General features: G+C 41.2%; 1 protein-coding gene across 1 annotated transcript; it reads left to right on the plus strand.

Annotated features, from left to right (window-relative positions):
- Positions 1–4,862: 4,862 nt before the first annotated feature.
- Positions 4,863–15,440, plus strand: LOC135876337 (cysteine-rich venom protein pseudechetoxin-like). The gene is made up of 7 exons (XM_065401518.1): positions 4,863–4,922; positions 7,423–7,539; positions 8,025–8,112; positions 9,685–9,830; positions 11,059–11,153; positions 12,862–12,950; positions 15,313–15,440. Exons 1-7 carry the CDS (start codon positions 4,863–4,865, stop codon positions 15,438–15,440), a joined length of 723 nt encoding a protein of 240 aa, XP_065257590.1.
- Positions 15,441–15,730: the final 290 nt, after the last annotated feature.

Genomic DNA, 15,730 nt, shown 5'->3' on the forward strand with positions numbered 1-15,730 from the left:
CGTTCCAATTAGGGTTTTATTAAATCTGCTGTGACGCTGAGTCACCTTGCCAAAGCAGGAAACAGGTGAGCTATATATCATGCTCCAGTGAAGAAATCCATTCACTTCCACCAACTCTTGAAAGGTGCAGAAGACATTTTCTGTCTTCCCAGAAAGGAAAGGTAAGATTTACATTCCTTTATTTAACATGTGGAGACCTTATTCTCAGGTTTTAAAATATAATCTGCTACAAAGAAGTCTGTCTGAAACATTCAGGCACTCAGAGCAACCTAATGCCTGGATTTTTTTTCAATGAAATGAGGAAGGGTAAAATATAGGGAAAGGGTTAGCCAAAGTAAGAAGAGAAAATATGGAAAGAATCAAGAAACAATAAAAAGTGTCCTTTACACGATGTGACTAGTCAATAAAGCAGCAGTTAAGCAGAGGTATTAAATAATAGATATGTTTAAATTCCAGTTCTTTGTGTGCACTGTTGGCTTAGATAAAATTCTCTTCAGGACAGGGATCCTGTCTCCTTACATAGCTGTAAATTACCTTGCACATATAGAAAGCTACCTAAAGAACAATTGTAGTGTGTATAATTATCAAACAGTTTCACTAGATAATAAATAATGAATTGGGGGGTTGCACTTTTGTAAGAGAGGAAGACAGCCGGTTTGTATGAATAGTTTAGGCTAGATTGAGTCTTTCCAAGACTCAGCCCTTGGGAGGGGAACAGAAGCACACACAAGAAGATTTCTGCCTGTAATGCTGAAATAATACAGGCTGGAGGTATTTCGGTACTGATCCTGCAATGGTGCGCATGGATCAGCCCCATGATGTCAATAGGACTTTGCACATGTACGGAGCACAGAGCTGATTGCAGGATCAGGCTCTAAAGTTTAACTCTCCAAGCAACTAGGTTTACATCTTCTAATGCAGGGGTTCCCAAACTGTGGTACGTAAGCCGCTGGGGGTATGTGAGACATCTCTGTGGGGGAGGGGGTATGTGGGAGAAATTGTGTAATGGTGGGTTTTATTTATTCATTATTTTATTTATTGCATTTTCATAATAGGCTACTGAGATGAAGCTTTAAAACTCAGTGGGAGTTTGTTATGTACAATACAGTTAAATAAAAATACGGTTAATTTACTTCAAGATGTACCAATGAGAACACAGATACGCAAAGACGCTGACATACGGCACCTTCCCCTCCAATCACCGTACAGCACGGGTTCTGTTACTCAGAAACTGTCCAGTCTAACTGAGCTCAGAACTTAATCAGGGTTTTTTACAGTTGTATACATTGCACTATAACTATATCTGTACATAACAACGAAATGTGGACAGCTGGCTAAAGACAGGTAGTGTTAAGAAGAACACACAAAGTATCAGTGATGAGAAGGGTAGGAATATACTGGCAGCTGGTAGATCTGGAAGGGGCTATGCAATAAGAAAAGCTTGGGAATCTCTATTCTAAAGCATAAGCATTTGGGTGAAAAGGACGGGGTTTTCGAAAACATCTAAGTAAGTAGGAGTCCTATTGACACTCAATAGGATCCTGCAGGCATTTTTGTAACTTTGAAGGAATCATGTAAAAAACTCATCATTATATTTTGTTTTTATTACAAAATTTTAGAATGAACATTTTTGCCATTTCCTTTGGGGAGATTCTCAGTCCTATGTGCAAATTTAACCATATTCACAATTTCTATGAGTTGGTTATTTTCACGTCAGAACATGCCACAGCATATATTTTCCCAAGTTTTTAATGCCAAAGTCACTTCTATGTGAAAAATTCATTTTTTCCACTTGGATAAGAGCACAGTTTGCTCTAAGAGTGGCCCGGTTCCACCTGAAAACAGACACATTTTAGCTTGAAACACTTGTGTACAGCTACAAATTTACCAAAAAATCCTCCTATTGTCTAGTGCAGAATGAAATGCGGGGGTGGGGGGGGAATCATTTTATTAAGAATATTTCTTTAATCTCAAGTACTGGTGCAGTCATGCATAATATTACATTTGGAAATAGTAAGGTAAAGTTATAAGATAACAAATGTGTACTAATTATACCTTAAAGTCAAACCAACGCAGTACCAGAAAATGTATTACCAGGACAGAAAAATTACATATATTTACCCTAAGGATCAGCATTAAACTGTTTAGTTTTAGAAGTTAAGGCCAGATCCTTAGATAGTGAAAATGAACATAGTTTCATTGCTAGCTGAGGAACTGGCCCATAATGAATCCATATGCCACAGACATATACAATTATTAGATACTTTGTATGTTCATATCTGTATTTGGGGAGCTGAGATTACAACCTTGGTTCTAAAATTGCACAAAACACATGACTAGACCAGTTCAGCTACAGCAGAAACTCTTTTAATGGTAGCAGTAGAAGGTCCCTTATCGTCCATATGAGTCAGCTACTAGAGTACAATGTCACAAGGCAAGTATACGACTAGACTGCCAATACCTTGCATCAGATACGTTTACAGATAGATAATACCTTGTCGAAGCCAAGAGGAGTGCAGGCAGACATTAAGATTGTGGAAGACATAATGGACCAGTTCCTTACCCGGTGTAAATGGATTTAGTTTCATTGGCGCCAATACAGTTTTAGAGACTGAAGTTGATAGAGCTACAAGGGTATGGCCCATTGCTTCCAGCATCAGACAAGCAACGTGGTGAGCAGTGGAGCTGGCTATCCTGGTAGGAAAAGTGCCACCTGCTTTTTCCTCATGCTCCCTGTCAACGTGCTCTCTTTGCAAGTAGCTCTAGAGACCCACTTCTGCAGCACATGGAAATGTCAGCTAACCCCATCATCATTTTACCAGGAATACATTAAACCACAACCATCAACCTCCCTCTAAACCAAATATAAAACTAAGCTAATAATAAATCGACCTGGCATCAGACACTTAAGCCTACTTAGACTGGGGCTTGGGCACAGGACCAATGGAAGTGAATTGCAGCCCAGCCACTAGCCCAAGCCGATTAAACCACAGGTACTGAGAGCCAAAGCCTCCAAGCTGATCCTAACAACAATGACAGGGAGCAAAGATCCCCAGAGATAATTGTGTCCTGGGCCTTACAGGGATTTGAAAATACTCCCGAGCACTTTTTGAATTGCACCCAGAATCAGAGAGAAATGCAGTGTAAGGATTCAAGCACACCTCTCATATGCTAAGAGTCCTGTACAGTGCAAGAAGTGGGCAGCTGCATTCTGCACTCGATACGGCTCCTAGGTGGACCTCAAGGGCAGCCTTGCATCCCAACAGGTCATCATTGTTGTGTCCCATTCACACAATTATGCTATGGGCAAACCTTCTATAACAAAAGTCCTGAAACAACTCATCTTTCCTGGGACACAATCCCTGGCTCAGCTCCTGATCTATAGCAATATTCCAGTGCTGGTCATTAATCACCTACCCTTTGAACATGAACACAGCAAACACATCAATGTTTATTCCTCTCAGTTATTCAGCTAGATCAGGGGTAGGCCACCTATGGCACTCACACTGCCCAGGTCCTGGCCACCGGTCCGGGGGGCTCTGCATTTTAATTTAATTTTAAATGAAGCTTCTTAAACATTTTAAAAACATTGTTTATTTTACATACAACAATAGTTTAGTTAAATATTATAGACTTATAGAAAGAGACTTCTAAAAACGTTAAAATGTATTACTGGCACGTGAAACCTTAAATTACAGTGAATAAATGAAGACTCAGCACACCACTTCTGAATGGTTGCCGACCCCTGAGCCAGATTGTGACTAGGACTATGCATTCACACCGGGGAGAAGGAATCCCCCCCTCAGCATTCTCACGTGAGCTACTCAAAGGTTGGGTAGGTGTAGGTGGACTTACTTATCCACTTACTTCCTCCCCAGAGCAGATGGAAGGGGAATGAACAGAGACTCAGCTCCTACCCTTACTTACTGGCCAGAGTCATGAGGAAAGCTGCGGGAGCTGGGAGTAGAAGTTGGCATTGGTGCTATAGACCAGCAATAAATTACTATCCTGAGGAGCAAGGAGAAAACAGAAGGAATTGAGTCAGAGAAGGATGTCTCCTAAGGATACTTCTGGGAGCTTATACACCACCCCTTGCTCAGGGTTGTATCTAATGTTACCATCTAGCCCTAAACCTTATTTTCCTTCCATGCAGATGGCCACCTCCCTGCTTTCAATTATAAACAAAGGGCACTGGTTTGAACAAAACCTAAGGGGCTAAATTCAAATCAGGTTTGCACTGGCTTCTGCTGCTGTAAACTCAGGGGCATGTCCCCAGCAGTAGAAAATCTGCTGAGGAGGCAGCTATGGTACCATGTCTTCAGCATCCCCTCCACAATGGGATGGACAGTATGGGCAAGTGCAATCCCGTAAGTGGCTAGGAAGGGAGTATTGCAAAGGTGGGTAGTGCACGTGCTAATTCAGTGCATCCCCTCTGCAGTCTCCACGGGGAAGATTCCTATGGAGCTCTGGCTGGAAACTAAACCTGTCCCCACATAATGAAAGCCCCACGGCAGGGTGGCAGCAGTAGTAATGTCTCCCCTTCCTCCATGCAGGGAAATTAGGACATCCCTCTACATGTAACTTAGTAGAAAGGAAAACCCTCTATTAAAGGAGCATGTACTGTGAGAAAAACATCAGTTCCTGGTTGGATCATAGTGCTGTTAGAAGTAACAGAGAGAGAAAGAAAGGAGCATTTTTCTCTCTAGTATAAAGACCTGGTGACAAAACCACTACCTTTCTGATTGAGAAAAACACCAGACATATACAGCACATAGCAGCATGCTTCTGCTGGAATGTATTTAAATAAACATAAGCTATAGGCAGGAAAGAGAACTAAGCAGGTTGTTCTTCCCTTTTCAGAGATGATTCTGCTGGCTGCATTCCTGGGCCTGGCTGCTGTGCTGCAGCCATCCACCGGACAGGTAGGACAAGAGTTGGGTGGGAAACATTTTTCCAATCCCAGGAACATTTTGAGATTTCTGAATCACAATGAAAAGTAAAAATGTCAAATATGTTTGCAAACTGATAAATAAAAAATCATTTTTACGTCATTTGAAATGTTCCACTTCAGTTATTTCAAAGCATTTCATGTTGATTTTGACCCATTTTTGAGGGGGTGGAGGGTGAAATTTTAAACCCAGTTAAGTCCCTAAAGCAATACAAGCACTTAAATCCTTTAAATGGCATAAGTGTTCAAGGCAAACTAAAGCAGTGGCTCTCAACCTTTCCAAACTACTGTACCCCTGGCAGAAGTCTGATTTGTGTTGAGTATCCACAAGTTTCACCTCACTGAAAAACTACTTGCTTACAAAACCAGACATAAAAATACAAAAGTGTCACAGCACACTGTTACTGAAAAATTATTACTTTCTCATTTTTACCATATAATTATAAAATAAATCAATTGGAATATAAATATTGTACTTACATTTCAGTGTATAGTATATTGAGCAGTAAAAAAAAAGTCATTTTCTGTATGAAATTTTAGTTTGTACTGACTTTGCTAGTACTTTTTATGTAGCCTGTTATAAAACCAGGAAAATATCTAGATGAGCTGATGTACCCCCTTGAAAACATCTGCGTATCCTCAGGGATACACATATACCTGGTTGAGAACCACTGAACTGAAGGACAGATTCTGCAAATACTTTCCAGATTAACTTTACTCACATAAGTAATCCTCTCATTAGCAATAGGATTACTCATGTGAGTAAAGTCAGACACATGAAGAAGCAATCATAGGATCAGGGCCTAAGACCCTGAGGCTGAGTAAGGTTTACAAATGAAAAGTGAAATGACACACACATGCAGTAATACTGACCGAGCTTAGATAGTCATAACTGGGAAAACAGAGGGTTACAAAGAAAACTGTTTTTTAACCTTATGTATAACATTCACAATCATGAAGAAATTCTATAGTATACTAAAGAACTGAAACATTTCATGGTATTTTCACGGATGGTTCTTCTCAATAACAATCCAAAGCAGTGCGGACGATACATGTTCATTTACATCATCTGAGTCAGATGCCACCAGCAGAAAGTTGATATTCTTTTTTGGTGGTTCGGGTTCTGTAGTTTCCACATCAGAGTGTTGCTCTTTTAAGACTTCTGAAAGCATGCTCCACACCTCGTCCCTCTCAGATTTTGGAAGGCACTTCAGATTCTAAAATCTTGGGTCGAATGCTGTAGCTATCTTTAGAAATCTTATGTTGGTACTTTCTTTGAGTTTTGTCAAATCTGCAGTGAAAGTGCTCTTAAAATGAACATGTGCTGGGTCATCATCCAAGACTGCTATTAAACAAAATATATGCAGAATGCAGGTAAAACAGAGCAGGGAATATACAATTCTCCCCTAAGGAGTTCAGTCACAAATTTAATTAATGCATTATTTTTTTAATGAGCGTCATCAGCATGGAAGCATTTCCTCTGGAATGGTGGCCGAAGCATGAAGGGGGATACAAATGTTTAGCATATCTGGCACCTAAATACCTTGCAATGCCAACTACAAAAGTGCCATGCAAACGCCTGGTCTCACTTTCTGGTGACACTGTAAATAAGAAGAGGGCATCATTATCTTCTGTAAATGTAAACAAACTTGTTTGTCTGAGCGATTGACTGAACAAGAAGTAGGACCGATTGGACTTGTAGGCTCTAAAGTTTTACATTGTTTTGTTTTTGAGTGCAGTTATGTAACAAAAAAATCTACATTTGTAAGTTGCACTTTCACAGCAAAGAGATTGCACTACAGTACTTGTATGACGTGAATTGAAAAAAACTATTTTTTTTATTTATCCCTTCTCAGTGCAAATATATGTAATAAAAAATAACACACACTTTGTATTCTGTGTTGTAATTGAAATCAATATATATGAAAATGTAGAAAAACATCCAAAATATTTAATAAATTTCAATTGGTATTCTATTAACAGTGCAATTAAAACTGTGATTATTCACCATTATTTTTTTAATTGCAATTAATTTTTCTTAGTTATTCACGTGAGTTAACTGCGATTAATTGACAGCCCTAGTAAATAAATAAATAATAATACATTCAGTGGAGTTTTCCTGTCTTTAACAGAACTGTATTTGGCCCAATATATTTCAAAGAATTTGGCAGTCTAAAAATTCTAAGATTAGATAACACTATCAGTTTCTGATTGCTAAATTGTACTCACTGGGACCACACGTGAAGTAAGGTGCTATATAGCATAGAATAAAGATATTAGCATCTGATCTATAATTAATTAATCAATGATTGATTGACAGATTCATTCTGATGAAATTAAGTTTATACACATAATTAGTTCATGAAATATTTTAAAGACACATTAATTTGAATTGATTCCTAGGTTTACATTAAAATATTTTAGACTCACACAACCAAATACAGGAAAAACTATTGTACGTTTCTTTAATTTAGACTCCAGGTTTAGCTTCTTTGTCAACTGACAACGCATATCAACAAAAGGAGATTGTTGACAAGCACAATGCCTTAAGAAGAGGGGTGATGCCAACCGCTAGCAACATGCTGAGGATGGTAAGATGCATTTTGCAAAGCAATCTATAATGCATACAAACCCTATCAATGTTACTAGAGAATTTGGAAGGGCATAGCATATCCCCTGGCAGAAAACATGCCATTTGAATCCTTTCCCTGATAAAATGTTAATGAACATAGGAGTTAGTAGGGGAAGGGAGAATGTTGGATATGACAAATCTTGTTGCTTATGAAAAATGATATCTCCTTTTGAACTGAAGGGAAAAACCACTAGGTCTGGTCTCCCAGGTTGCCCTGTGATGTATTCTCCATCTAGCTAACCACCGTGATATCTAGCCTTCTCCTAAGGTGGGCAGCTACTGAGCTGCTCCTCATTTTACTGCCCAAATGAGAGAGAAGGAATTGTCAAGAAAATTTTAAACACTGAAAATGCAATTCCCAAGTGTATGTCCTCTTCTATGTTTTGCATTACGAAGTACAAAGAGGTACACATCTGAACACATAATGTTTCTCATTTAATTAAGGAATGGAGTCCTGCAGCTGCAAAGAATGCCAAGAGTTGGGCAAATCAATGTACTTTATCCCATAGTCCCCCAAACAGAAGGACAACTAGTAAGTAAAGTATCACTTTTAAATGAACAATGCTTCATTCAACCCATTATACAAACAATTTGCAGATAATGTAACCCCATTCATATTTAAGTGGTATTAATATTATGCTGATTGAATTGGCCCTGTCAACACTGGTTCTCCACTTGCGAAGTAACTCCCTGCTCTCCATGTGTCAGTATATAATGCCTGCATCTGTAACTTTCACTCTATGCATCCGAAGAAGTGAGGTTTTTACCCACGAAAGCTTATGCCCAAACAAATCTGTTAGTCTTTAAGGTGCCACCAGACTCCTTGTTGTTTTTGTAGATACAGATTAACACGGCTACCCCTTGATACTTGACTTATAACACTGGAGTGTATGGATTCATCTATTCTGCGTATGCAACATTTTTTTGAATATTGACTATAATTTCAACATCAAAGAAATAATGAAAAATTTCCAAGAAATTTCACCATTTTTAACTTCTGAAGAAAAATTGGGAAAAAAATCATTTTTTTTTTAGATTTATCTCCTTCCAATCCCCCTCCTCCCATTCTTTATCCCCAAACAGCTCTAATAATATGAAAAGTGCTTGGTGAGAAGGTAAATCCCTTTTAATTGAGGTCACTTGCATTTGTTCACAGAGTGATGAACAAGGCTATTGTTAATTTGAGTTTATGATTGATTCAAGAGTGAATCCAAAGCAAGACCCTGGACGTGAACACTCCTGACACATGAGAAAGTTAGAATCCAGATCCAAATTTAGGCTTTGATTCTGATCTACGTTGCACTAGTTTTACACTGGTGTAATTCCACTGACATCTATGGAGTTACTTCTGATTTAAAAATCTTTGCAAGAAATCCTATTTTCCCAATATTTTTATACCAAACACCAGGATGGATTAACAGTAGATCCTTAAAATCTGGACATAGTTTATGGAGGAAACAAGAAGGCTGGGCCAATATGTGACTATTCATGATGTGGGGAGGGATAGCTCAGTGGTTTGAGATTGGCTTGCTAAACCCAGTGTTGTGAGTTTAGTCCTTGAGGAGGCCACTTAGGGATCTGGGGCAAAGTCAGTACTTGGTCCTGCTAGTGAAGGCAGGGGGCTGGACTCAATGATCCTCTGGGGTCCCTTCCAGTTCTATGAGATAGGTATATCTCTATATATTATTAGACAAGGAACAAGGGGGCAATGTCAAGAAGTTTATTTGTGCTGGCAGCAATGTCTGTCCAGAGTGGATGGATCTCAGAGTTTTAGGGATATGTTGGCATTTTGGTGTATCTGGGTTCTGCTAACTTATCGCTGCCGTGAAAGTTCAAAAAACATCTGAATCTTTGAATACTTATGAGAACCAAAGGTAACCTTTGAACCACTGGAATTTACCCAACACTATTCACTCATGACCTGAAGAGTGACAGAGGCCAGGGTTGTAAAATGTGGGTATTCAGGAAATGAAATAGATTCTTCCCACCAGGCTCTCCTAGAAATTCCTGAATCTTCTACTGGTTCTCCCCACATGCTGAAGCTTTTGTATCTTCTTAAGTCCCTTTCATCAGCTTTTGTGAATGGTTTCCTTTCCATTTTCAGCAGTGGGCTGTGGCGAAAATCTCTACATGTCAACTGCACCCAATTCCTGGTCAGATGCAATTCAAGCCTGGTACAGTGAGGTGGGAAATTTCATATATGGCATTGGGTCAACCACACCAGGTGCAGTGATTGGCCATTATACTCAGGTAAAGGACCATAACACCACTTGTCATATTCATGTTTTAACTGATACATGCTTGGCTAAATGATTAGAGGTTTTTAAGGCCCGGCTTGACAAAGCCTTGGCTGGGATGATGTAGTTGGTGTTGGTCCTACTTTGAGCAGGGGATTGGACTAGATGACCTCGAGAGGTCTCTTCCAACCCTAATATTCTATGATTCTATGATTACCAGGGGTAGGAGAAATAACAGCCTCAATATACTTAAAGGGAATAAACACCATAAAGGATAAGAATTATTCCAACAGAACAAAAGTAATGGGACAAAAAACAAAATAAAACTATGGAAACTGTAGACTAAATATTATGACCAATTTCCCCACAGTGAGGTCTGTTAGACCAAGGAACGTGGTGGAAACCGTATGGCTTGCATAATTTAAAACTAGGCTAGACCAAGCTCCATAAATTGTAGGGAACAATACCACATTGGCAGAGAGAGAGAGAGACTAGATAACCTACTAGATTATTTTTCTTGTGGGAGTAATGTTGTTCTTGCTGTTGTTGTTCAGGCCCTAAATTAATATCATCTTTCCTTCAATACCTTCTTCAGACCCATACACACACACTCACTCTCATGCACTAGTTATAAACTAATCAAGCTAATTCCCCTACAGGCTAGGAAAGAAGTAAGTGTAAAAGAGACTTAATTTATATTTGTAAATTTTTTGGAGGCATTTGATTATTACTGGAATGGGGGCGAGATAAGAACCTAGAGAGATAAACATCTGTAGATTGGTTTACAAATGCTCTGTACAATTGTATTGTCTTAGATTTCATGACCAGAAGGAGCCATTATGACCATCTAGTCTCACCAGTTGCGTGTAACACAGAGCAGATAATTTTATCTACTGATTCCTGCCTCTTGTCCAACAATTTGTGGTTGAACCAGTGTATATGTTTGTATGTCTATGCCTGATTTAAAAACTCCAGGTGACTGAGAATCTACTATGTTGCTTGGGTTTCATTCCAATTACATCCTAGATGGTTTTCTATGAAGGGTGAATAAGACAATATGAAAACTACATAGTGTTTCTGTTTCCTTTCCTACAAGATGTAACATATTCTGCTACACTGTGTAATAAGATAATATGCCCAAATCTCAACTTCATAGGAAAATGTTTTTAAATGTATATTTTATTATATTAAAAATATAGAGCCCTTCATATTCACTCATTTATTTACTCTTCTCTCTCCAGGTGGTTTGGTACAAGTCTTACCAGATTGGTTGTGCAATTGCCTATTGTCCTCAGAGATTTTACAAATACTATTACGTTTGCCATTACTGCCCTGCGTATGTATTAACTATGGATTTCATTGATTATCGGAATTCCTTAGTGCTTTAATTCATCAAAATGACCCAAGGAGCTGTCAGCTACATTGCAAAATGCAGCATATTTTTTAAAGTGGGCTTATGGTCAGAGGAGCAATTCAGTAATAATGGTATGCAGAAGCATACATGCAAATTACATTTTGAAATAAAACAACCCACAAACCCCCCAATAATTGCCCAGTGAGGTCTGCTCTGCTCAAAAATCTAAGCATTTTTTCTTAACAGCCGGGTAAGTGAAAAAGAAGATGCTCGTATTTCTAACTAATAGGGGCCTGCAAGAAACTTTCCCTAGGACACGTTATCTACTAACTGCCTCCTGCAGGGTTTCTTGCACCTTCCTTTGAAGTAGCAGCGCTGGTCATTGCGAGCCCGCTACTCAGGATGGCACATAAGCACTTGCAAGTATTGTAAGCAATCTGTCATTAATAAGGCTACGAGTCTGTCACGGAGGTCACAGAAGTCACAGATTCCATGACCTTCTGTGACCTCCGTGACTTCTGCAGCGACTGGTGCTGACTCAGGGGCTGCCCGAGTGGGGCAGCCCCTGGGCCAGCAGCAGCAGTTTGGGTGTGTGGGAGGGGGCTCAGGGCCAGAGGCAGGGGGTTGGGAGGTGTGGGGGGGGTGCTTACCTCAGAGTGAGGGTCTCCCCAGCTCCCACTGGCATGGCCCTGCAGCTCCCAGGCAGCGGAGGGGCCAGGGGCAGCTCCGTGCTGCACACTGCCCGCTCCCACAGGTCCTGCCTCCGCAGCTCCAATTGGCTGTGGTTCCCGGCCAGTGAGCACTGTGGCAGCTGGCGCTTGTGGCGGGAGCAGCATGCTGAGCCCCCTGGCCCCTCCACCGCCTAGGAACTGCAGGGACGTGGAGCGGGTAGGGAGCCCAGCCCCCTATCAGCCCCATCAACCCTCCCCCCCTCACCATCAGCAGGGGTCCTGGACCATGGTGCCTGCCCCCCACCACCACCACCAGCAGGGTCCTGGGCCACCGCCCCCAGCACCCAAGGCGCCCCGGACCACCCACCCCCCCCCGAGCACCATTGGCCCCCCACCCAAGTTTTAGTCACTGGTATTTTTAGTAAAAGTCATGGACAGGTCACGGGCCATGAATTTTTGTTTACTGCCCGTGACCTGTCCATGACTTTTACTAAAAATACCTTTGACTAAAACGTAGCCTTAATCATTAACAATAAAGACAATGGGGTAAGATTTTCAAAGCAGTGCAGGGGATTTGGCCATACACCTTTGATTCATTTTAATATTTACATTTTGACATTTGAAATTATTGTTTGACACATACCAGACTAAGGGTGTGTCTACACTGCAGCCAGGGATGTGATTGCAAGTCATGTAGATGCGTCTGTGCTAGTTTTATTCTCACTAGCTTGCAAAAATATAGCAGTGAGTGTGTGGTAGAGCAGACATCAGCCCACGCTGTATAAGCCTGCCTGACCCTGCTGGGCACATACTCACTTGTCTAGTCTGTGCTGAAGCCTGCCCCATGGCATCTTTGCTCCATTAGCATTGCGGTTAGATTAGAACTAGTGCAGGACTGTCTACACAACCAGCAAATCACACACACACACGACTGCAGTGTAAATGTCCCCTGAGTGTAAATGAAGATGTGTGTTGTAGGATGACTTCACATTTTATGCTGTTTAATTTTACCATTTCAGGGGGAATTACAGAAACCTAATGAGCACACCTTACAAATCAGGGCCAGTGTGTGGAGATTGCCCTAATGCTTGTGACAACAGACTATGCAGTAAGTTTTAGCAGTTTGAAGTATTGCAGTGGCAAAGTTGTCACTTACTAAAACAATGTTTAATTCCCTTGGCGGGGAGGCTTTGAGAAATTATCAACTCAAAAATCTTGCCTACAGAACATGACTGCGAGGTCCTTACACACACTCATTGCTAACCATGTTATATTTAAAAATGAGCATGTGTAGGGGCTCATGTAAGGGCTTCTGAGAGGGGATAGTTATCCTGTCAGGGGACTGTCATAACGTTATCCTGTCCCCATCAGAAGAGAAGATTGAGGAGAACATGATAACATTCTTCAGATATGTCAAATTTCATTATAAAGGAGATGCTGATCAATTGTTCTGCACGTCCTCCCAGGGTAGGACAAGAAGTAATCGGCTCAGTTTATAGTCAGGGAGATTTATGTTAGATAGTAGGAAAATCTTTCTAACTGTAAAGATAGTTAAGCATGGGAACAGGTTACTAGGGAGGATGTGGAATCCCCGTCATTGGAAGGTTTTTGTTTTTTGTTTTTTTTTAAGAACAGGCTAGGTAAGTATGTCAGGAATGGTCTAGGAATACTTAATGCTGCCTCAGCATGGGGGCAGATGACCTCTCAAGGTCGCTTCCAGCCCTACATTTCTATGATTCTGTACTGAATAGGACTTTGCAATTGTTCATATTTATTATTTGCTTTATGATAGTGCTTACGAGCCATGATCATGGGCCAGGACCCTGTTGTGCTAGGCACCACATAAGTATATAATGAATTCTATTGAAATCAATGAGAGAACTTGTGGAGTAAGTTTATATAGAGAGATTATAGAGAGAGAAATATAGCTGGGCATATGCTGCTTAATATGAGCCAGGAGATCATTAAGTTCCCTACCTCCCCCTCCCCCCCCCCCCAAAAAAAGGAACTTGTGACAATGTTAAAAATATTTAACACCTACAATGGCATGAGCAAGTTCCCTCAAGGGTTTTAGACCGAGTCATTCATCCAGTCCAGTGTTTCTCAAACTGGGGTCGCCGCTTGTGCAGGGAAAGCCCCTGGTGGGCCGGGCCGGTTAGTTTACCTGCCCCGTCTGCAGGTCCGGCCGATCGCGGCTCCCACTGGCCGCGGTTCGCTTCTCCAGGCCAATGGAAGCTGCTGGAAGCGGCGGCCAGTATGTCCCTCGGCCCGCGCCGCTTCCAGCAGCTTCCATTGGCCTGGAGAAGCGAACCGCGGCCAGTGGGAGCCACGATCGGCCAGACCTGAAGACGGGGCAGGTAAACAAACCGGGCCGGCCCGCCAGGGGCTTTCCCTACACAAGCGGCGACCCCAGTTTGAGAAACACTGATCCAGTCCATGAGGGAAAATGGCATTTTCCTACCTCTCATTCTGGGTAATAGTTTTCGGGCCTCAGTGTGGAACCTTTCCTCACTCTGGTGAGCACTTACTTATGGAAGTAGCTCCACTGAAGCCAGAGGAACTCAGTCTCCACCATGTGAGTGAGCATTGGCACATTCCAGCGCTTTGTGTTTCGTGTATTAGCCCCTTTGCCTCTGAACAACAAATTTCTTCCAAGATTGCTGTGGTGCCTCTCTAACTGCAGCAGCTGCCAGGGAGTGTGTGAGAAAAAGCTGGCCCAATGGCTGAGTGTTTCACCTGCTATGTCTCCTAATGTTCCTCCCCAGGCAGAGAGAGGCGGCTCTCGTTCCCCATTCTTATGTGGTAGACTGTCAGTGCCTTTTGCTAAAAACGAAAGCCACTTGTATTTGTACACTAAGAACTGCAGAGTATATAGAAAAACCTGCAATGGATTTTGCTGTTGTAACTTCTGAGAGCCACAAACTCCTGGAGGTGCTGCACCTGAGGCAGGCACAATGCTTCTGGGAATAAAGGGACAGTATGGCTGCTCTCCAAGTGAGACTGTGCCAAGCCCCTGGGCAAAGGTACAAGAGAAGTAGGACAGTTCCATATGACTTCTTCCTCCAGGACTACCAGGAAGATATAATGATACACTTCACAGAATACACTAGGTTTGCAAATCTGGATAGCTCATTCTTGGGACAAAACTCTTATGGGAAATAGAAGGAGAGAGAACTGATCTAGTCTTATTAAAATGTGACCGACCTCCAAACCTGACTTGTCTTGTAATTGTATTGTAATAAGCTGTATTAAAACAAAGTATTGCTGCACCTGATAAATTGCCTTAAACTAAGTGAACAATTTTTCTGTTAGACTTCTACAACTTTACTGGGGAACAAATAAAACTGAACAGAAAAAAAATACAGTGAAAAATACTTATTGAGTCAAAATATGCTTTAAAGGAAACAGCGTGGGTTTTTCCCCCCCCCCCTCTTGTTAATACCTAATCTTATGCTCTGTTTCATTTTCAGCCAATCCTTGTAAGTATGTGGACGTTTACTCAAACTGTCCTAGTTTAACAGTGTTCCCTGGATGTACAAACCCCATGATCAAGGCAAGATGTCCTGCCTCCTGCCATTGCACCACTGAAATAAAATAACAGCCTCTGATTCCTCCCTTCATGGAAATTCTTCTTTTTAATGACAGCATCTTTTAGAAAATCAGGGTCCCATCTTGCAGCCCTTATATATGAAATCCTACTGACTTCAATGGGATTACTCACCTGAGTAAAGGCTGGAAGATCTGACCTTTCATCTCATGTTTTTTTCTGCTTTAATTCTTTGTTTTAAAATGTAGTCGATTTTTCTTCCTTGCCTGAAAGTCAGCGTTGTACATGATAGACTTGTACAACATTGAATGACTGAGATTTGTCTCTATCAATACCAACTT

This window comes from Emys orbicularis, chromosome 3, assembly GCF_028017835.1.
Source record: "Emys orbicularis isolate rEmyOrb1 chromosome 3, rEmyOrb1.hap1, whole genome shotgun sequence".
NCBI lineage: Eukaryota > Metazoa > Chordata > Testudines > Emydidae > Emys > Emys orbicularis.